Source organism: Mobula hypostoma, chromosome 14, assembly GCF_963921235.1.
Source record: "Mobula hypostoma chromosome 14, sMobHyp1.1, whole genome shotgun sequence".
Taxonomy (NCBI): Eukaryota; Metazoa; Chordata; class Chondrichthyes; order Myliobatiformes; family Myliobatidae; genus Mobula; species Mobula hypostoma.
Genome location: NC_086110.1, coordinates 10,988,622 through 11,011,512, shown reverse-complemented (window position 1 = coordinate 11,011,512; position 22,891 = coordinate 10,988,622). Strand labels below are relative to the sequence as shown.

The 22,891-nt window shown below is 42.1% G+C and overlaps 1 protein-coding gene across 3 annotated transcripts in view; it reads right to left on the bottom strand.

Moving 5' to 3' along the window:
- Positions 1-22,891, bottom strand: part of wdr59 (WD repeat domain 59) — a 92,657-nt gene that overhangs the window by 4,108 nt on the left and 65,658 nt on the right. For 2 of the 3 annotated variants that reach the window (XM_063066666.1, XM_063066668.1), the window contains 5 exons: positions 21,709-21,821; positions 18,744-18,894; positions 17,962-18,034; positions 7,712-7,835; positions 4,237-4,379 (listed from right to left, as the gene is read on the bottom strand). In XM_063066666.1, coding sequence (XP_062922736.1) covers positions 4,237-4,379; positions 7,712-7,835; positions 17,962-18,034; positions 18,744-18,894; positions 21,709-21,821 — 604 coding nt within the window. Of the gene's footprint in view, positions 1-4,236; positions 4,380-7,711; positions 7,836-17,961; positions 18,035-18,743; positions 19,250-20,695; positions 21,822-22,891 lie in introns of those variants that run through there. The other variant, XR_010020279.1, reaches the window with a different exon arrangement.

Below are 22,891 nucleotides of genomic sequence, written 5' to 3'. Positions count from 1 at the left end.
GCTATATTTGAAGGAAAAAGGGTACTGCACACCAACACCAAAATTTCATCCCAACTGTGAAGCATGGTGGAAGGAGCATCATGGTTTGGGGCTGTTTTGCAGCCTCAAGTTCTGGACAGCATGCAATCATTGAGAAAACAATGAATTCAAATTGTATCAAGGCATTTTACAGGAGAATGTCAGAGTAGCGGTCTGTCACCTGAAGCTTAAAACAAGTTGGATGATGCAACAAGACGATGATCTGAAACATAAGAATAAATCAACAACAGAATGTTTTAAAAAGAAGAAAATTTGTGTTTTGGAATGACCAAGTCAGAGTCCAGACTTTAACCTAACTGAGATGCTGTTGCATGACCTGAAGAGGGCTGTTCATGCAAGGTATCCCAGAAACATTTATGAACTGAAACAATTTTGTATGGAGGAATGGTCTAAAATTTCTCCTCACCGTTGTGCAAGTCTGATCAGCAGCTACAGCAGCAGTTATTAAATACAAGGGTTCACATACTTTTTCCAGCATGGACTGTGAATGATTAAACAATGTGTTTAATAAAGACATGAAAAGTACAATTGTTTGTATGTTATTAGTTTAGGCAGATTTTGTTTGTCTATTATTGTGCCTCAGATGGAGATCAGACCACATTTTATGAGTAATTAATGCAGAATGCCAGGTAATTGCAAAAAGTTCAAAAACCTTTTCTTGCAACTGTACATTTAGTATACTTGCTTGTAAGTTAAGATAATCGCACAGATAGTATAAAACAAAATACATAATGATTGATATACAATACATAAACCTTTTCAAAACAAAACTGAAGCTTGAACTTTACTATTTTCACCACCTTTGAACCAAGTTTCTAAGAGGTGTTGAAGAGAACAAGTATTCTGCAAGCTTTGAGCAATGTAATTATTTCTGACACTTAAACATAGTCGTGTGAGCTGCCAGCTCTCTGATGATATATTTATTTTTGATTTCACTTTGAAGAAAGCTCCAGTGATAGTTCCAAGTTCAAGATATTAATAAGAAAGTTTGAGATGATTCTTTTTCTCTACGCCTCACCCTCCAGGCCCTGACTTTGTTTCAAATGGAAGAGAGAATGACCCTGCCACCATCATAGTTTAATCACATTCCTCATGAGTATAGGAAGTGACGATGAGAGCTAAACCTGTCAGATTGTTACTGAAATTTACTGTTATTACCTCTAAAGTGAGATATTAAATCTTCCCTGTTTGAAGAAACTTGAAAACTCATCTCACTAAACTCATATATTTGATGTTCTTAGTAAAAGAGCATTTACCCAAAATGGTGAATATTAAACTCAACTCTCCAAATCACTGCCATAATCTGGAGATGTAGCACACAATAAAAAACCTTTGTTTACAGACTTTACATGTAAGGAGGAGTAATTTATTCATGTTCTTAGCTGCTTCCTCCATGACTATCTGTATCTGAGAGGATATCTGTGTCTCAGTACTACTTAACAGCCTTTGCTTTCTGTCCCGAGCAGCCCTAATCTTTAAGGGTCTAGCTAATTAGGAATTACTTTTGGGGGTGCAAATCAAATGCTTAGACTCAAAAAAAGTTTCATTCCCATGCTCAGATCTGTCATATCCTGTTTAAATTTCTGATTGAAGTATGAACAAATGCCCATCATTTAGCATATAAAATTGAGGAGGGACAAACACACCCCATATACCTTTTTTGTGTAATAAATTTCATGGACATTAAACAAAATAGAATAGAAATTTGTTAATGCAGATCATAATTTTAATGCAGCCATGTCCCCATTTACAGTGCCTATAAAAAGTATTCACCCTCCCTCTTGGAAGTTTTCATGTTCTATTATTTTACAACATTGAATCACAGTGGATTTAATTTGGGTTTTTTGACACTGATCAACAGAAAAAGAGTCATCCATGTCAAAGTGAAAACAGATCTCTACAAAGTGATCTAAATTAATTGCAAATATAAAACACGAAATAATTGATTGCATAAGTATTCACCCCCCCCCCCTCCCTTTAACAGGACACACCAAATCATCACTGATGCAGCCAATTGGTTTTAGAAGTCACATAATTAGCTAAATGTTGAGATCTGTTTCTGGAGACCTGTGTGCAGTCAAGGTGTTTCAATTGATTGTAGTAAAAATACACCTGTATCTGGAAGGTCCAACTGCTGGTGAGTCAGTATTCTAGCAAAAACTACAAGATAAAGACAAAAGTACGTTCCAAGCAACTCCGCAAAAAGGTTATTGAGAAGCAGAAGTTAGGAGATGGATACAAGAAAATTTCCTAGACACTGAATATCCCTTAGAGTACAGTTAAGTCAATCATCAAGAAATGGAAAGAATATGGCACAGCTGTAAATTTGCCTAGAGCAGGCCGTCCTCAAAAACTGAGTGACCGTGTAAGAAGGGGATTAAAGAAGGAGGCCACCAAGAAACCAATGACAACTCTGGAGGAGTTACAAGCTTCAGTGGCTGAGATGGAAGAGAACCAGTCACAGTCACAGCTTTATGAGAAAGTGGCAAAGAAAAAGCCACTGTTGGGAAAAAACCCACATGAAATCTCGGCTAGTTTGCCAGAAGCATGTGAGAGACTCTGAAGTCAGCTGGAAGAAGGTTCTATGGTCTGATTAAATGAAATTTGAGCTTTTTGGCCATCAGACTAAATGTTACGCAGATCATCAAAAACACCATCCCTACCGTGAAGCATGCTGGTGGCTGCCTCATGCTGTGAGAACACTTCACTGCAGCAGGCTTGTGAAGGTAGAGGATAAAATGAATGCAGCACAATACAGGAAATTCCCGGAGGAAAACCTTATGCGGTCCGCAAGAGAACCGCGACTTAGCAGAAGATTTGTTTTCCACCAAGACAATGACACCAAGCATAAAGCCAAAAGCTACACAGGAATGACTTAAAAACAACAAAGTTAATGTCCTGGAGTGGCCAAGTCTGAGTCCAGACCTCAATTCAATTGAGAATTTGTAGCTGGACTTGGAAAAAGGCTGTTCACTCACAATTCCCATGCAATCTGATAGAACTTGAGCAATTCGGTAAAGAAAAATGGGGAAAAATTGCAGTGTCCAGATGTGCAAAGCTGATATAGAGGCCTATCTGCACAGACTCAAGGCTGTAAATGCTGCCAAAGGTGCATTGATTAAAAACTAACTTGAAGAGGGTGATACTTATGCAATCGATTATTTTATATTTGTAATTAATTTAGATCACTTTGTAGAGATCTGTTAACACTTTAACACAAGTCTTTTTCTGTTAATCAGTGTCAAAACAGTCAAATTAAATCCACTGTGATTCAATGTTGTAAAACAATAAAACATGAAATCTTCCAAGGGAAGGTGAATACTTCATACAGGCACTAAATGTCGATTTCCAAATGTAGTTTGTGATGCATCATTAATGTAAAATTTGCAAACTTATGACGTTGACTAGTAGGGTTTCATGCTGAAGAATGAAGTTACTCCTTGTACGACACTCATTGAATGCCTGCACTGCCACCTTGATTCACACTTTATGTACACAATTCAATGCAGGAGATGCATGGTAAGCAGGTCTGCCTAACAATCTCAGTGAGCTTGCAGAGCACATGGAAGGCATGTTTTCAATACTTTTAATGATAGATATTAACACACTCTCAGCTCCCAGTAATGCCCACCAGCAGTTTGAGATTAAATGGCCGAAGTTTCAGCTTCCATGAAATGCTAGATTTCTATCTGTATTATCACAGAAGCTGACATGGGGATGACCTTGATTCCGAGCTGAAACAGGAATATTTCCAGCTTCACGGAAACCCGTGAGCAAAGTTAAAGCTGTAATTGCCCCATGCTCAAAGGCATTTTGTGCAGATCTGAATGGCCTGAGCATTTCTATACGCACACACAAAAATCTTTGGCTGAGTCATCATGGTCCTTGTTGTAGGACCAGAGAACAGAGTCTCAGAATATAAGGATGTTCTTTTAGAACACAAATAAGGAGGAATCTCTTTAGCCAGAGGGTGGTGAATCTGTGGAATTTATTGCCATAGATGACTGTGGGGGCCACGTCATTGAGTATATTTAGAGCAGTTCTTGATTAGTAAAGGCATCAAAGGTTACACGGAGAAGGCAGGAGAATAGAATTGAGAGGGATAATAAAGTACGCATGATCAAATGGCATAACAGATTCAACCGAATTCTGCTCCTATGTCTTATGGTTAAACTGCTTTTTCAGATTTGTACTTACCAATTCCCTTATGAGAATCTGGAGGGCAAGAGACAAACTTTAAGACCTCTGCTCGTTTCTCTCGCAGACCCCAGCGGTACAGAATCTCGCCATAACATTTCTTGAAATCATCATATTGTAACATGTTGGCCGGATCGAGTAGCCTGAAAATTGAGGGAAGGCAGGGTGAATCTCTGGTTCAGAAACTACGGAAGCAATGTAGAAAAGATATGTACATATTTTACATCTGCAAAGCTGTTTTGTTAAGTTTCCTCAGTTATTCTTTTCTCTACAAACAAATCTCCCAAAGTCTCAGGATATTGAATAGAAAGGAGGGACTAAGAGTCGGGTTAATTTTCACTGGAGCAGAGGAAGCCAAGACGACACCTAATCAATATCATGAGGGGGAATAATTGGGTAGATAGTCATTCCATAATGTCGCATATTTTTACTAGCACTAAAATGATACTCCATTTCAAAGACCACTGGTTCACTCTTATCATTAAGTTGATATAGTCAATGCAAATTTTTGTATGTTACTAACATTGTATCCACAGAGGAAGCCCAATTTTCTCTTTGGCTGAGAAATGGCAAAAGTGGTATCTTTGTTCAAGAAAGGTTGCAAGGATATTTACACTATTTCCTGCAGTTGATCAGATTAACATCAGAGATGGGTCTGTCCTAAGTCACTGATTGGATACAATGTTAGTATCACTGAAATCAATGAACACTTAAAAGTTTGCATCAATTAAGGAACGTTCGTAAAAATCAGACTGCATTTGGCACATGTAACTACAATTTCAGATTACGCATCAAAGAAGTACAATAAAGGGAATGCAGTGGACATTGTTTAGGCAGGAAATATTGAGATTGCTCTCTGAAAGAAACTTTTACTGCAAGGATCATGAAATGTTTCGAGAGGCTCATCATGAGGCACATAAAGTCCCTGCTGCCCCCCTCACTGGACCCCCTGCAGTTCGTGTATCGTCCCAACCGTTCAACAGACGACACCATCGCCACCACCCTCCACCTGGCCCTCACCCACCTAGACAAAAAAGACACATACATTTGAATGCTGTTTATAGACTTCAGTTCAGCATTCAACACAATCATTTCTCAGCACCTGGATTGGAAAGCTGAAACTGCTGGGCCTGAACACCTCCCTCTGCAACTGGTTCCTAGACTTCCTGACTGGGAGACCTCAGTCAGTCCGGATCGGGAGCAGCACCTCCAACACCATCACACTGAGCACGGGGGCCCCCCAGGGCTGTGTGCTCAGTCCACTGCTGTTCACTCTGCTACTCTGCTGACCCACGACTGTGCAGCAACACACAGCTCGAATCACATCGTCAAGTTTGCCGATGACACGACCGTGCACGTCTCATCAGCAAGAACGACGAGTCAGCATACAGAGAGGAGGTGCAGCGGCTAACAAACTGGTGCAGAGCCAACAACCTGTCTCTGAATGTGAACAAAACAAAAGACATGGTTGTTGACTTCAGGAGAGCACGGAGCGACCACTCTCCGCTGAACATTGACGGCTCCTCCATTGAGATCGTTAAGAGCACCAAATTTCTTGGTGTTCGCCTGGCGGAGAATCTCACCTGGTCCCTCAACACCAGCTCCATAACCAAGAAAGCCCAGCAGCGTCTCTACTTTCTGCGAAGGCTGAGGAAAGTCCATCTCCCACCCCTCATCCTCACCACATTCTACAGAGGATGTATCGAGAGCATCCTGAGCAGCTGCATCACTGCCTGGTTCAGGAATTGCACCGTCTCGGATCGCAAGACCCTGCAGTGGATAGTGAGGTCAGCTGAGAAGATTATCGGGGTCTCTCTTTCCGCTATTACAGACATTTACACCACACACTGCACCCGCAAAGGATCCCACGCACCCCTCACACAAACTCTTCTCCCTCCCGCCATCTGGCAAAAGGTACCGAAACATCTGGGCTCTCATGACCAGACTGTGCAACGGTTTCTTCCCCCAAGCCATCAGACTCCTCAATACTCAGTCTAGATTGACATCTACATCATTTATTATTATATTGTAATTTGTCCTGTACTGTGCCTATTGTCTTATTAATTACTGTACTGCCCTGCACTGTTTTGTGCACTTTATGTAGTCCTGTGCAGTTCTGTAGTCTAGTGCAGTTTTTATGTTGTTTTACGCAGTCTAGTGTAGCCTTGTGCTGTCTCACATAGTCTAATGTAGTTTTGTGTTGTTTCATGTAGCACCATGGTCCTGGAGGAACGTTCTTTTGTTTTTACTGTGAACTGTACCAGCAGCTTATGGTCGAAATGACAATAAACTTGACTTGACTTGATGGGGGGGGGGGGGCGAGTTGGAGGAGGAATACAAGATTTGATGCTCAGACTCCAGCTCATGAACTCTGAGCTGAACACAATTTCCGAAGCCGTAGGTTCTCAGCTATTTAGCTGGCCTCCAGCAAAGTTCATGTGCTCCAGCAAAAAAACCCATTGCTTAAAATACATTTTCATTTTACATTATTAGTTTTAAAGTTTTGAAATTTTATTTGCAGCTTTTTTTAATATTCGTTTGTTATTAAACTTTTAGCTCTAGCTCTACAGCAATTAAGCCCATAGCCCAAAATAAACAAAAAATCCTAAATATACATGAGCTAATGACCTACATTTTTAAACACTGGCCCGCTCTAATATTGCTTTGAAAACTTTAACCACTTTCCCTCGGCTCACAGCAACTCCTATTGAAAGCACATCTATAAACGTAGCTATGAGGGAGGGAATGGGCATTCCTAGCATGTCTTGAAAGGCAAAATAATTTGCATTCAAAACTGAAATATAAACAATAACCACTTGGATGCGATACTGAGTGATAATGCTAGTGCTACTGAAACAATTCTAATAATTAAAAAAGTCTGAAACAAATCTTAATTGATTGGTTATCAGTTTTCCTGACTTGTTTCTACATTGTAACAGGTAATGTGTGCACAACCATGGAGCAGGTAGTGCTGTTGCCTCAGCTGCAGAGACCCAGGTTCAATCTGGAGCTGTTTGCAGTTTATGTGTTCTTTTAGATACCGTATGGATTTTCCCAGTGCTCTGGTTTCCTCTCACACCCCAAAACTGGATTGGAAGGCAGATTAGCTACTGTAAATTAAACCCTGTGTAGGTGGGTGTCAAGATAAATAGTTAATGGTGAAGTAAAAGTGAATAGGTTACAAGGAAAGGAGAAGTGGGATGAGATTGCTTAGAGACCTGAAGAGAAAACCCCTATCCCCTCCCTGCTTCCCCTCCCCCACCCCTTTATCTTTCCCCTTACTGGTTTTTCACCTGGTACCTACCAGCCTTCTCCTTCCCACCCTCCCTCTACCTTCTTTATAGGGCCTCTGCCCCTTCCCTCTCCAGTCCTGACAAAGGGTTCCAGCCTGAAACGTTGACTGATATTTTCCACAGATGCTGCCCGACCTGCTGAGTTCCTCCAGTGTGTTGTGAGTGTTGAAGAGAAAACTTACTTTTTGTTCTTTTCATGTTGCTCCTTCTCCCGCTCTTTCGGATCAGCATAGATGTGGTTTCCATAACGGTAGTCATCCGGTGATTCATAGCACCAAGAGCTGAACTGTTCTGGTTCCCGACCCACTGAAATACAGTGTTAGCATTATTGAAAATAAGATCATAAGATAAAGAGCAGAATTAGGCCATTTAGCCCACCAAGACTGCTGCTCCATTTGATCTTAGCTGATTTATTTTGCCTTTCAATCCCAACTCCTGCCTTCTCCAAATAACCTTGGACACCCTTACTGATCAAAAACCCTTCAACCTTTACTTTAAATATACCTAATGACTTGGCCTCCACAACCATCTGTGCCAATGAATTCCACAGATTCACCACCCTCTAGCTAAAGAAATTCCTCCTCATCTTTGTTCTATTTTAAGGCTGTGCACTCTGGTTCTAGACTCTTGCATAATTGGAAACATTCTCTCCATGTCCACTCAATCGTCACCTTTCAATATTCAGTATGTTTCAATAAGATCCCCCTTCATTCTTCTACAATCCAGTGAGAATAGGCCCAGAGCCAATGATCGCAGGATCATTCTCATAAACTTCCTTTCGACGCTCTCCAATGCTAAAACATCCTTTCTTAGATATGGGGCTCAAAACATCTCACAAAACTTCACATGCAGTATTCATTACATTACATCCTTGTTTTAATATTCTCTTGAAATGAATGCTAACGCTGCATTTGCCTTCCTACGACTGACTCAATCTGCAAGTTAACCTTGAGGGAATCCTACACTAGAAATACCAAGTCCTTTACACCTCTGATTTCTGAATTTATCCCATTTAGAAAATAGTCTAGGCCTTTATTCCTTCTATTAAAATGCATGGCTATCCACTTCCCTAAATGTATTCCATCTGCAACTTATTTTCCCAATCACTTAATCATTACCTGCTTCCTCAACACTACCTGCCCTTCTGCCTATCTTTATGCAGTCAACAAACTTCGTCGCAAATCCATCAATTCTGTCATCCAGGTCATTAACATGAAAAGTAATGGGCCCAATACTGACCCTATGAAACACCACTAGTCACTGATAGGCAACTGGAGAAAGCTCCCTTTATTCTCACTTTTGCCTCCTGCCAGTTATCCAATTTTCTGTCCATGTTAATATCTTTCTTGTAATACCATGGACTCTGGTATTACAATTAATAGATTAACTGGAGGAAACTGATCAATCACTAACTGGTTAATATTTTAATATCTAATATCATTGCCTGAACATCTAATATATCTCACTGACGTAGAAAAACAAGGTCTTCAGGATCATACTGTGGTCTTTCATGACACTATTTTGTTGTGCTTAGACATTCAGATTCAGCTCAGAAAGAAGATGAAACTGACATCGAGTTAGAAGAATAACCTCTGACCTAAGACACAAATGTGAAATGCTGGAATAGACTGCACAATCACAAATGATTTGCTCATGGCATTTGAGACCTATTCAGTTGTTGCTGAAGCAGATGATGACATTCGGACAGCACTTCCCGTATAGCCCAATGGCTTGTCTGTTCATTCTTTTGTTAAGAACTGCAAAATAGTGTAGTGACTGCAAATGACAACTCACGAACAACAACAATGAGCTTTATAACAATTTGAAGTCATTCAGATAATGAAGAATTGTCAAATAAATCTTATTCCAGCAATCGTGAGATTATAGCCTGGGCTTCCAACAGCCTTTATCTTTAATTTTCTATATCCCACTTCCACTGGCCTTTACTTTTTGTACTTCCTCCTCAAGAGGTTCAATAGTTCTCATCCTCCTCCGGACATATCAGCTGTAATTCACAAGCCTTTAGTACCCTCTCTCAACCACTTGTGCTACTTAGTCCCTCATGGCCTTCATCCTATTCGAAGATTCAAAGTACATTTATTATCAAAGTGTATAAATTATACAACCTTGAAACTAGTCTGCTTACAGGCAGATGAAAAGCAAGAAACGTGAAAGAACCCAATTTTAAAAATTAAGACCAGTTCCCAATGTGCACAGAAAGGGAAAAGAAAAACACAAATAACACAAACATTAAAAGCAAGCAGCAACAACAGCACTCTGACCTAAATCGAGTCCTTAGGTCCAAGTCCCCAGCGCAGCCCAGGGTACACCCAAAACCTCAGTTCATCATATTAGTGGGGCAAATTGTCGCAAAGTTCACAGACATGAAGCACAGCAGCCGGGACAGTCTCACAGCCTCAATGTCGCGCCATATTAAACCAAAAGGATATTTCCTCTGCCCCATGCCTTCTCTGCAACTGAAAACCTATTTGTTTTCTAACTTTTCCCAGTTCTGAAGAAACCTCAGTGACCTGAAATGTTAACTGTTTCTTAACCCATAATGAATTATGTAATGTTACGAGAATACACATAAAATTAAGATGTTTGCTGGCCTGGGCTAGCATCAGTGGCATCAGCAGTTGGTCTGCCACCTGCCCTCAGGGGAAGGAGAGATAAGGAACAATGGAGCAGCGTCTGGAGATGTGTAATGAAGGGATGTGGGAGGGAGAGCTGTCTGGAGCGGCTCCCCCCTTTGAACCCTGAACTGTTTGAAGTGATGGACAGGCGATACCCCAGCAGGGGGATAAAAAGGGACAGGTTCGCTAAGACAGACACACGCCACCCGAGGTAACGAGACCCTGGAAGCGGTGCGTTTCTCACGAGTGGGTGAGAAGTACCAGACAACGACAAGGGTGGAAAGGTACGATCAGCGGGAACCCGGTGTGTGTCCGCCCTTGCCTGGGTGCCGGGTTCACTGCAGAGGATCGACCGCATCTGGAGGAGGGGTCACCGTCGGTGACCTCAGGTGACATCACCAAGGACCCGCCCAAAAGTTGCTCGTGAGCAATCTCGCTGGTCTGTGAGTGAAGCTGTGCTGAATGATGAGTTGTTCTCTCTGTCTCTCTTCCCCCACCTTGTCCATCGCCATGGCAACGATTACTGCGAACTGAACTTTGAGTCATTTTGAAATTGGTCATTTACCCCTAGACAACGATAGAGCTTGATTGATGCTGTTATCTTAATTCTGTGCACATGTGTGGTTATCATTGTTGAATTGTTGCATTTATTATCCTTTCGATTACTGTGTTGCTTGTTTCTTTAATAAAACTTTCTTAGTTCTAGTACTCCAGACTCCAACTGAGTGATCCATTTCTGCTGGTTTGGCAACCCAGTTACGGGGTACGTAACAGTAAATAAACCCATAATGAATTGGAGGGTGGCTAATGTAACCCCACTTTTTAAAAAAGGAGGGAGAGAGAAACCGGGGAATTATACATCGGTTAGCCTAATGTCGGTGGTGGGGAAACTGCTGGAGTCAGTTATCAAAGATGTGATAACAGCACATTTGGAAAGCGGTGAAATCATCGGACAAAGTCAGCATGGATTTGTGAAAGGAAAATCATGTCTGACAAATCTCATAGCATTTTTTGAGGATGTAACTAGTAGAGTGGATAGGGGAGAACCAGTGGATGTGGTATATTTGGATTTTCAAAAGGCTTTTGACAAGGTCCCACACAGGAGATTAGTGTGCAAACTTAAAGCACACAGTATTGGGGGTAAGGTATTGATGTGGATGGAGAATTGGTTAGCAGACAGGAAGGAAAGAGTGGGAATAAACGGAACCTTTTCAGAATGGCAGGCGGTGACTAGTGGGGTACCGCAAGGCTCAGTGCTGGGACCCCAGTTGTTTACAATATATATTAATGACTTGGATGAGGGAATTAAATGCAGCATCTCCAAGTTTGCGGATCACACGAAGCTGGGTGGCAGTGTTAGCTGTGAGGAGGATGCTAAGAGGATGCAGAGTGACTTGGATAGGTTGGGTAAGTGGGCAAATTCATGGCAGATGCAATTTAATGTGGATAAATGTGAAGTTATTCACTTTGGTGGCAAAAATAGGAAAACAGATTATTATCTGAATGGTGGCCGATTAGGAAAAGGGAAGGTGCAACGAGACCTAGGTGTCATTATACACCAGTCTTTGAAAGTGGGCATGCAGGTACAGCAGGCGGTGAAAAAGGCAAATGGTATGCTGGCATTTATAGCGAGAGGATTCGAGTACAGGAGCAGGGAGGTACTACTGCAGTTGTACAAGGCCTTGGTGAGACCACACCTGGAGTATTGTGTGCAGTTTTGGTCCCCTAATCTGAGGAAAGACATCCTTGCCATAGAGGGAGTACAAAGAAGGTTCACCAGATTGATTCCTGGGATGGCAGGACTTTCATATGAAGAAAGACTGGATGAACTGGGCTTGTACTCGTTGGAATTTAGAAGATTGAGGGGGGATCTGATTGAAAGGTGTAAAATCCTAAAGGGATTGGACAGGCTAGATGCAGGAAGATTGTCTCCGATGTTGGGGAAGTCCAGAACAAGGGGTCACAGTTTGAGGATAAAGGGGAAGCCTTTTAGGACCAAGATTAGGAAAAACTTCTTCACACAAAGAGTGGTGAATCTGTGGAATTCTCTGCCACAGGAAACCGTTGAGGCCAGTTCATTGGCTATATTTAAGAGGGAGTTAGATAAGGCCCTTGTGGCTACGGGGATCAGGGGGTATGGAGGGAAGGCTGGGGCGGGGTTCTGAGTTGGATGATCAGCCATGATCATAATAAATAGCGGTGCAGGCTTGAAGGGCCGACTGGCCTACTCTTGCACCTATTTTCTATGTTTCTAAGTAAACAAAGAATGCTTAATCAAACAATATATTTATAATTTTACCCAAATATTAGTGAAATATTAAACACACTGCACTCCTCCCTGCTTAGCTATAAACTCCAACTCAATAAAGAATGCATCTGAACTCAAATATGTAGCGGATCGCTCTCTGGTCATCTTGTAGACACAGTATACTACATAATACAATTATTACATAGACATCCACAGCCAGTAAAATTTTAAATTATCCCATTCAGGCCTAAAGATTTAATCACTATGGAGGATTTCTTATTCTTGTAGGATAACATCTTTTCTGACGGGCAGGTTAAGATTTATGGCTGTAAAACACTTCCAGTTCTGGGGCCTCCTCTGTGGTGGTTGTAGTTGACTCTGGGACAGTAAGTGGTGCTGACAGCTCTGGACACCTTTCTTCCCTAACAATTGATTCTGCTCTCCTCAACTGATCAATGTGATATCACACGCAATCCGTACTGTGTTGGTGAGTGGTCCAGTTCTGTCCTTAATCTTTCCTAGTACCCACTTATGATCACCACTGTAGTCCCTTGCAAGGACTACTGCTCTAGCAGTGAACCATCAAACCTCCTTGTTTGAGAAACCCTGAATTTGTCTCAGCTGTTTGTTCTGCATACTCCTTTTGACATTATGTTTGAGGAGATCCAAGCGTGAGAGCAAGGGACAACCCAGCAACAGCAAAGCTGGTAATTTGTTAGTTGTGAAGTGTGCGGCATTGCGATGTGCAAGGAGGAAGTTGGTGAGCTTCTGATTCAGTGTCAGTGTAGTGTGTTCTACTAACATTGCTCTAGCGCATCCTTTAGACTCTGGACAAACCTTTCTCCCAAGACATTTGTAGCTGGGTGGTACAGTGCAGATGTTATAGGTCTTATTCCATTCCTTTTCAGGAATAACTAAAACTGTTCCGTAACAAACTGTGGTCTATTGTCACCAACTAAGTGTTCTAGAACAGCTGTCCTTGAGAAGAGACATTAACAGTGTGCGAGGCTGTAGTAGAGGCTATTGGGACCACTTCTGGCCACTTTGTACCAGTATCAACCATTACCGAGAAATTTGTGCCCATGAATGGTCCAGCAAAATTCACATGAATCCTCTGCCAGGGCAATGAAGGCCATTCCCAGGCATGCTTTTGGCATCTTCTGAATGTGCTGGCATCCTGAACAGTGCATGGCGAGGTGTTCGATTTGCTGATCTATCTGAGGCCACCAGGCAAAGCTTCAAGCCAACACATTCACTTTGACCACACCTAGACGACCGGCATGAAGCTCCTCCAACACTTTAGCTCTCAGCTTGGATGATATAACAACTTAACAACTTTCAATCCCCATATAAGGCAACCACCATCAAGGGCAAATTTATCCCAGCACTGGTAAAAATGGGGAAGCTGGACCTACTGCTAAATGTTCCAGCCATTGTGGGTTGCCATGTACACCCAAAGTATAGTGTAGGGTCTTTAGTGGCTTCCCTTTGGAACATCTCTGCTGTAATAGTGAGACTTCGATTTGCATTGGGGAGAACACATTATAAGGAGTGTCCTCTTTTGTAAATTTTTCAGGGATTTCCTTTTCCAAGGGTTAATGCAACAATCTATCAGCATTTCCATGATTAGGTATCCTCTTAAATTTGATCTTATAATTATGTCCTCCAAGAAACAGTCCATTTCTGGATTTGTGCTGCTGCTGTTAGTGAAACACTCTTCTGTAGATTGGAAATGGACACTATAGGTTGATAATCAGTAATGAGGGTAAACTCTCTCCCATACAGGTACTGATTGAACTGTTTTACGCGCCAATCCAGACTTAAGGCTTCTCTGTCAATCTATGCATAAATTTTCTCGGCAGCGGTAAAGGAATATCATGCAAAGGCTATGGGATCACTCATATCATATCACGTGTCATTTAAGGTTAAATTGGATAGATATATGGACAGGAAAGGAATGGAGGGTTATGGGCTGGGTGCAGGTCGGTGGGACTAGGTGAGAGTAAGAGTTCGGCACGGACTAGAAGGGCCGAGATGGCCTGTTTCCGTGCTGTAATTGTTATATGGTTATATATCTGTACTTATACGATAAGATGAGACATCACAGGCAAGCTTCAATGAACGACATGTGTGAGTACAGTGTCGGGCGTCACCATTCCCTTTGCATTTAGGAAAGCCACCTCACACTGCTTTATCCATTGCCATTTCCTCCCAATCAACAGTAATCAGTTTAAGGGACGGAGCACTGTACCCAGGTTTGGCAGGAACCTGTTAGAGTAATTGACAAATTGTGTGACATGTTCTTTGGCCTTGAGGCATCCACCACTGCTTGATTTTTTTCAGCAGACCTGTGTAATGCTTGTGCATCAATGATGTGACCACCATTTGCACTGGCCACATCATGCTCTGAGCCCATAATCTTCTAATCTTTTTAATTCTGCCTTGAGATTTTGGAGATGTTCTTTGTCATCCCGACTGGTAACAATGATACCGTGCAGTAACAGAGTGCTTTGGTAGCCTCACAGCACCTGGTCCACAGCTTTCTGCCAGAGTGCAGGTGCAGGTGCTACTCTGAAAATAAGCCTATTATGGCAATAAAGCCCTTTGTGAGTGAACTCTTCTTTCACCTCCATCTGTAAGTAGACCTCAGCTAAGTCCACTTTGCTGAAGTGTTTCTCTCCAGAAAGTTTGCAAAGATATCCTCTATCCTAGCAGAGAGCATTGATCTACTTCCAGTACTGGGTTGGTGACTTTAAACGAAAACCAAATTTCCCCCGGGATCTATAAAGTATGACTACGACTATGACTAAAATCACCACAGATACTGTCAGACACATCCACCTTGGCTACTGGGACCACTAGTGTTGCCCACAGGCTCTGCTTGACCTTGGAACGATTTCCTTCAGCCTGTGGCTTTTCTGTTAAGAAATCCAGGATCCTGTCGCAGAGGGAGATGTTGACGCCCAGCAAGGACAGTTTCCCCACTATTTCTGGCGTATGATGGTGTTAAACACCGAACTGAAGTCTATAAACAGCTCCATTTTCCAGGTGGGACAGGACAGAGTGGAGGGCCAAGGCTATTGCATCGCAAGTGGATCGATTTGAGAAAATAAGAAAACTGGGAAGAGTCCAATGTAGCTGGAAGTAAGACTTTAATGTGGTCCATGACCAGCTGCTCAAAGCATAACAATGGTTGATGTTATTTGAGGAGGAGAAGATGGTGGCACGACGCAGCTTGCAGTGGCCACTCCAGTGAATGATATCTGTTATCTGTCAAGTAGGGTGCCGTGCACAATCCTGATTCGATGGAGACAGACGTGAGAGCATGGAGGAACATCTGGTGAAACTTCTGAAATGCCTGTTTCACTGCCGCTGCTACTGTGTGATCCAGAATCTCCGGAGGGGAAGGTCCCGAGTCCTCGGCTTTGCTTGTTGCTCGGCGGCCGGGGCGGGGTTGAAGCACTTGGCAGAGATGGTGCTCGGTGCTCGGTATCAGAGGCTTGAAGTTTTCGGATGGACTCAGAGTCGGCTGCAGTTGGGTGCTTCTAATGCATTGGCAAGTTTGCGGCGCTTGGGGGTTCATGGCAGGGAGAACTCCCTTCTACCGTCTGCGTGAGATGATGGGACTATCGGGACTCGAGACTTTTTTTTTACCGTGCCCATGGTCTGCTCTTTATCAAATTACTGTATTGCTTTGCACTGTTGTAACTATATGTTATAATTATGTGGTTCTGTCAGTTTTAGTCTTGGTTTGTCCTGTGTTTCTGTGATATCTTTCTGGAGGAACAATGCATCATTTTTTAATGCATGCATTTCTAAACAACAATAAATGAGGACTGAGTGTCCTCATAATCTAATCTAATCTAGTGTTAATGCCACTGGACGATAGTCATTTAGGCAGGTTATTGTCGCACCCTTTGGTACTGAAATAATGGAAAACTGAGGGGGCAATGAACTGCCCAGAGAGATGTTGAATATATCTGTCAGCACCTCAGTTAGCTGGGCTGCGTAGTCTTTCAGAACTCGACCTGGTATATTATTGGGCCTCACAGCTTAGCATGGGTTGACTCTGGCCAGGGTCTTCTTCACCTTGGCTTCAGCCTGATGGAGTATCTGCTCTCCCGGGGGGAGCGATGCCTTCCTTACCAGCACTTTGTTCTGCGCATCAAACCAGCCATAAAAGACATTCAGCCTGTCGGGAAGTGAGGAATCCTGGTCACTGATACGCAGAGTAGACTTGTAGCGTGTAATCCTCTGAATTCCCGGCCATATGTGCCTTGTGTCTCTGGTATCGTAGAAGTGGCTGTATATTCTCTGATAATGCTCCTGTTTTTGCCTTCCTGATGGAGTGAGAAAAGCATAGTTCTTGCTTCCCTGAAAGCTGTCACATCCCCCAATCTATAGTCAGCATCACGATCCCTCAGCTGAGTACGGACCTCTACAGTAAGCCACAGCTTCTCATTTGGCCCTCACCCACATGTGCTTCGTGAAGGTAACATCCTCAGTACATTTCTTTATGTAACTGGTCACAGAATCCACATATTCCTCGACGTTAATTTGGTTGCCATAGGTAGCAGCCACCCTGAGTATTCTCCACTTTGTGTTTTCAAAGCAGTCCTGTAGTACTGATATTGCCCCTCACGCCAGGTTATCACCACCTTTCGAACTACCCCAGCAGTGAGCTACTCATTGATTGCAGTAGCTGGATTAGTGCCAATCGTGGAGCTGGCTGGCCTGTTGCAGAGGAAGCCAGTCGCGGATGATGGAGGAGCCGGACTGGGTTCAGAGGAGCTGACCCGGGTGCGGGCCATGTTGTTGCCTGCTACTCGAAGGCATCGGAGTGCCCTACTTGGTGGCAGGACAGATGATGTGAAAGCTGTGTAGCCTTGGTTTTAACAAGGTCTAGGCCTCAAACCATGGGCTTGCCTGCGCTGAACTTCAGGTGAGGAAACGCTGGAATGACAGTCTGAGCACCGCTGGGAGACTTGCGGGACATGTTGCTTAGGGTCTTGGACTATATATGTTTTTTTCATGAATATGTTTTGTTTTTGCTCGTTATTTTGAACATGCTTTGTACGTTTTGCACCTTGGCCCCAGAGGAACGCTGTTTCATTTGGCTGTATCTATGTATGATTGCATAAGTAAATTTGATTTGATATTTCGGGAAATTAAATGGATATACTGTACCTAGAATGGGGTGTAGTACAAATTATTCAATTGTATGCTAGAGTATAGGATAGTATGTTGTAAAATGTTACTGATACTCTACAAGACAGAAATAGATTTGTAGATATTACACTGTGATATACAATTGGATAGAGGGGCATTTCTGGAGAATATACAGTGATAGAAATACTGAGTGAAGTGCTTTAATTTATTTAATTATTAATATCACTGCAGAAAATTCTTAATATTGATTCAATCTTGTTCCTAATGGCTTCCTGAGCACCCTTTTCCAATTACTAAGGAACCTCTCAGGTGGACAATCTTTACAAATACGCCAACTGCTGTTCCATTCCTTCTCAAATATCTTACAGAAAAATCTTACCTATGTTCCATCCGGTGGACCCAACAATAGTTTCAGATGTGCTTGAATAGGAACCTGAAGAAGCATAGCCTGACTGAGGTAAAAAAAAAGATTCTTAGAACAGTCTATAGAGCAGGGTAAAGAAACACTGACACTATCAGCTTATAAAATGCTCACCAAAAATTTGCAATTGAGAACCAGAATTCAAGCCACAGATAACATTCAGAAAACATGAAATTGTGTTTAACACGTGTTGCAGATGAACACAGAAGTAATTTACTCAATGCTACAAGTAAACAGATTTTGTATCTTTAAGCTCCTTTTATCATTAATCGAAAAATCAGTTGTTTAGTGCTCCCAGTCTAACCCAAAGAGTTCTATGCCTATCATGCCCCAGGCACGTACAAACTTAACACCAACCCAATTCTGCTCTAGTGAACGGGATTGGTGATCACACAAATAGGATCCTTAGTGTGGGAGGAACTGCTCAATGTAGAGCAATCTGTTATCACTTCAACGGCCAAGTGTCTGCTTATACAAATTGATCAGGCTCCAGGCAATTTTATTAAAAGCAGTTCAGTAACCAAAGGAAGGACAATGCACAACACATCAGAATCTTGTTCTTGCCATCAGCACATGCAGTTTTCATGAGAATTTCATCTCGAAGTATTCTTGCCTACAATACTGTGACTACTAGCAAGACCGACCTCAATTTTAACTAATTATATCTGTACAGTATGACTAAAAGTCAAAGCTTTAAGTGGAACAGATTCCGGACATGAACACAGTAAATATATGCTTACACAATGTAGAAAGGGAGTGGAGATAGAATTGCGTTGGTACAGTTGTGTGCCCATACTGCCATAGCAGTCCGGAGGCCTGGACTGGGCCTCAAATACACAGCATAGCATCGCTAGAGTCTGAACGTCGTGTATCATGCTGTAGTGGGTCAGGCTGTGGAAAAAAAACACATCAATAAATGACGGCAAGAAGGAAAACTATACTTAAAAATTACTTAGTACTGATAAACAGCTACTGCTTAATGCTTCCCTGACCGGTTGGATAAGTTCTATGATTAAGTACAATGAAGACGTGCACTTACCACATTTAGCTCACCCTACCATTTAAAACTTGAGATATACTCAGTCACTTTACAGGTTTCCCACGCCATCCGAAGGTAGAGCGTTCCTATGAAACGGTTCGGCACTGTTTTCCGTAGCGAAAATCTCACGCAAGCACTCTCGGCAGAAAATCTCACGCAAGCGCCATTGGCAAAAGCTCTCTCTCCAGTAACCCTTAAGTTATGAAGCTGCCAAACCATACCAAATAACATGTAAAAATACATCGTCTATATAAAGTAGAAATAATGTCTGTACAGTGTAGTATCACTTACAGGAATTGGGCACACCAATGATAGTGTGTTAGACTGAGTCATCGGAGATTGGGTGGTGGAGTGGCCCCCACCCTCCAGGCCGCCGACTGATACCGATCCGCGAAGCATGTAGGCGTACAGTGGTGGCCGGGAGGCACACAGCACATATTTAAGAAAAAAGCCGAAGTAAACAAGCTAATTAGTGTAACTAGGTGCCGCCTGGCATGTAAATGTTGGCCCAGATCAGAGGCGACGCAATAGTCAATCGGCTCTGATCTGGACCAACAATTATGTGCCGGGCAGCACCTAATTAATTAGCACGTTTATTTTGGCTTTTTTCTTAAAGATGTGCTGTGTGCCTCCAGGCTACCGTTGCATTCTCCGCGAATCGGTATATGTCCGCGGCCTGGGGGTTGGGTGGTGGGACACCGAGGTGTCATTTCATCGTCATCTGTTTCCATTAGGGCAGGCAGCTCATCTTCTCCTATGACTGCCCGCCTCGATGTCGAAGGTCGAGGTTTGTCGTCTGCTGTGGCTGATGTGGAAGGCTTGCTTGACTGCTTAGCCTCGCGCATTTTTCTATCATACAGTTCTTCGTAAGCACTCAAACCATCTTGCAAATAGTGTATGCCCTAAACCCACATACCCTTTCAAAATTAAAGTTGTAATTGCAGCGAAAATCTCACACAGTTGTTTCACGTTCAGTTCCTGGACAACTTCACTTTCGCTACTGAATTCGGTTTCGACTGTTATCCTTCCCTCTTCCAATTGCATCAGCTCTTCATCTATCAGTTCTTGGTCATGGGATGCCAAAACCTCTTCCAACATCATGTTCGTCAACTTCCACAAGCCAAACTCACTTTGTCCTTACTTTGTTCACCACGATCGAAACGCTTAATTATGTCTAGTTTTACGCTAAGTGTAACACCCTTACGAGCTCTTTTAGGCTTTTCCGATACCTTAGAACTTATCTTGCAAATGGCTGCTCACGTGTTTAAGCAATGCCGGCTAGAATGCCATTCCGAATCCGGGGGAGGAGCGGCTGCTTGGGGCACGCGCTGCCTTTCTTCGTAATAGTGTAAACACCTTCTGTTAGTGAAAATAGGTAACTAATGTAGGTCTTTCGTAACACTGAGGTTTCGTAAAGCGAACGTTCGGAAAGTGGGGGACACCTGTACACTATTAAAGCATTTACCTGACCAAGCCTGACGTACACATGTTGAATTTGATTGTTTTAAATCACCAGACTTTGACACAAATTAAACATTATAATAATTAGGATGATTTTAAATAGGAAGTTAAAATTTCATCTTCCTTTTCTATCCCGCTCTTTTCAAATTGCTCAAGGAGCAAATGCACTACATGGTACCAAGCTAAACATACCAGGAGGTATCAGATTTAATGCTAAAGGTGCTAGGTTCACCAGTGGATCAATGATATATCTGACTATAAATAAAAGGCAACATCCACTGCCCCTTCTGCGCACTGCAGAGATGCAGACATCAGTTACGGTCTTCGTGGATTCACATCCGTGTTCAAGAAACAATCATAATCTAGATTCACAGAGCTTCTTCAACTGAGGAAATGGCACCCCATTCCAAGTCACCAGCTTCTGAAGGAAGGGGTGCAGTGAAAACCAAAGCAAAAATATATTTCAGTTTGCTGGAAGCTATTTCACCAGCTTGTGATAATACTATGGGTGCCTGCAATCAGTAACTTGATAATGCACAGATTATACTTTCTCATTGACAATAATGATAAAGCTGCAGAAGCACTGAATTAGTAACAAATCTTCTTATGATGTCCTGTGAATGCAAAAGGGTCTGTATAAGTACAGGTTTTCTTTCTGTGAATCAGGACAAGAGACTAAAAAGCACTGCACAAGCACTCAGATCTATGTATTCAGTACATCTTAAATTACCTGAAACCAGCTTCATTAAACAGTAAGGATGCGTGAGCTACCTATAGGACAATACTAAATGCAGGTCAATTAAAACCTAATTTTCAAAGAGCTTTATGAATTAAGGCAATAATATGCTGTCTTCCTGCATAACTGCAGCTCCTCACCACTGAGACTGCATCTGTTCCAGAAAGCCACTCTGTTCTTGAGAGAAATAAGGGATGGACAATAATCCTGGCTTTGCCAAAGATATCTAATTTTTAGATGCAAATGAATAAATAGTTGAAAAATTACACAGAAGCAGTATGCTTTATTCATAATGTTCCTGAAAAATATGAAGTTTTTGATTTTTCCTGCATTTATTATAGTTTCAAAAGCATTTCTCACATAGCCTTCCTGCTTAGTGACTGAATGCAATCATGCTTCAGGTGATTTTAAGTCTCTGAACACTTGCCAATTTTGCCATTACTTTATTAGATACCAAACTCATTCTCACAGCGACTCAAGGAGCTGCCTGCCAAATGGATGCCGTGCCCATGGTGTCTCTACATCAGGATCTGGATGTGGACTAAGGAAGGAGTCTGTGGCAACAGCAGCTAAAGACCATACCTAGAATACAAGAAAATGAAGAATGAAATTAGGAAGCTAGTAAGGGATCAGGAAATAGCAGTTACATACTGGCATCTACTGCATAGTTTAACCAAGATTAGTTGGCTCATCAGCTGGTTGAACTGAATTTAAAAATTAACCATTTTCTCTGACAGGAACCTTATGTCAATCGTTTGTAGATTATAGACCTTACACTGTTGTGCCTGTAGTTTAAAAAAATGAAAAACTAGAATGAAAATCACAGATCAAAACAAAGACTGAGATTACCCAACAGTCTGATGAATTTTAAAAAACCCAGGATGCAGGATGAAACCTCAAGGCAACTCTACAAATAGAAATCCAGAACAGAATAAGTCAAGGTAAAAGTCCGTGCCACGGATTTTAGTTTCGGAGAGTAAACTTCAACCTTGGCTCAACTTGAATATAAGAACATAACCGACAGCAATGGATGCTAACCATTCAAGTGTATGTTTGCTCCACCATTAGAACGATCAACTTTTACCTTATTGCCACTTCCCTTCGCTAACACCACTATTGACTCTGTGAATGTTCAACAATCTATTGACGTTGCTTGCTTCCACCAGAAAATCACAAGTTCAAATCCCATCCTAGAAACGAATGCATTAAACATTAAGAGGTACTGTACTATTCCTTTCTCTATTTCACCTCTTCTCTGCACCACAGGGAGTTTGCTAGCTTTTCCCAGTTTTATTGAAAATGTCATGAACCTGAACTATATCTATTTCTCCACAAGTGTAAAAAAAACCCTGATGGAAGTTGTATACAGACCCCCAAAACAGTGGTAAGGATGTGGTCTACAAATTACAACAAGAGATTGAAAATGCATGCCAAAAGGGGAATGTTACAACAGACAGGGAAGATTTCAATATGCAGGTAGATGAGGAAAATCTGGTTGGTGCTGCATTCCAAGAGAGGGAATTTCTAGTGTGCCTATGAGATGGCTTTTTAGAGCAGATCGTGGCTGAACCTACTAGGGGATCAGCTATTCTGGAATGGGTGTTGTGCAATGAACCAGAATTGATTAGACAGCTTAAGGTAAAAGAACGCTT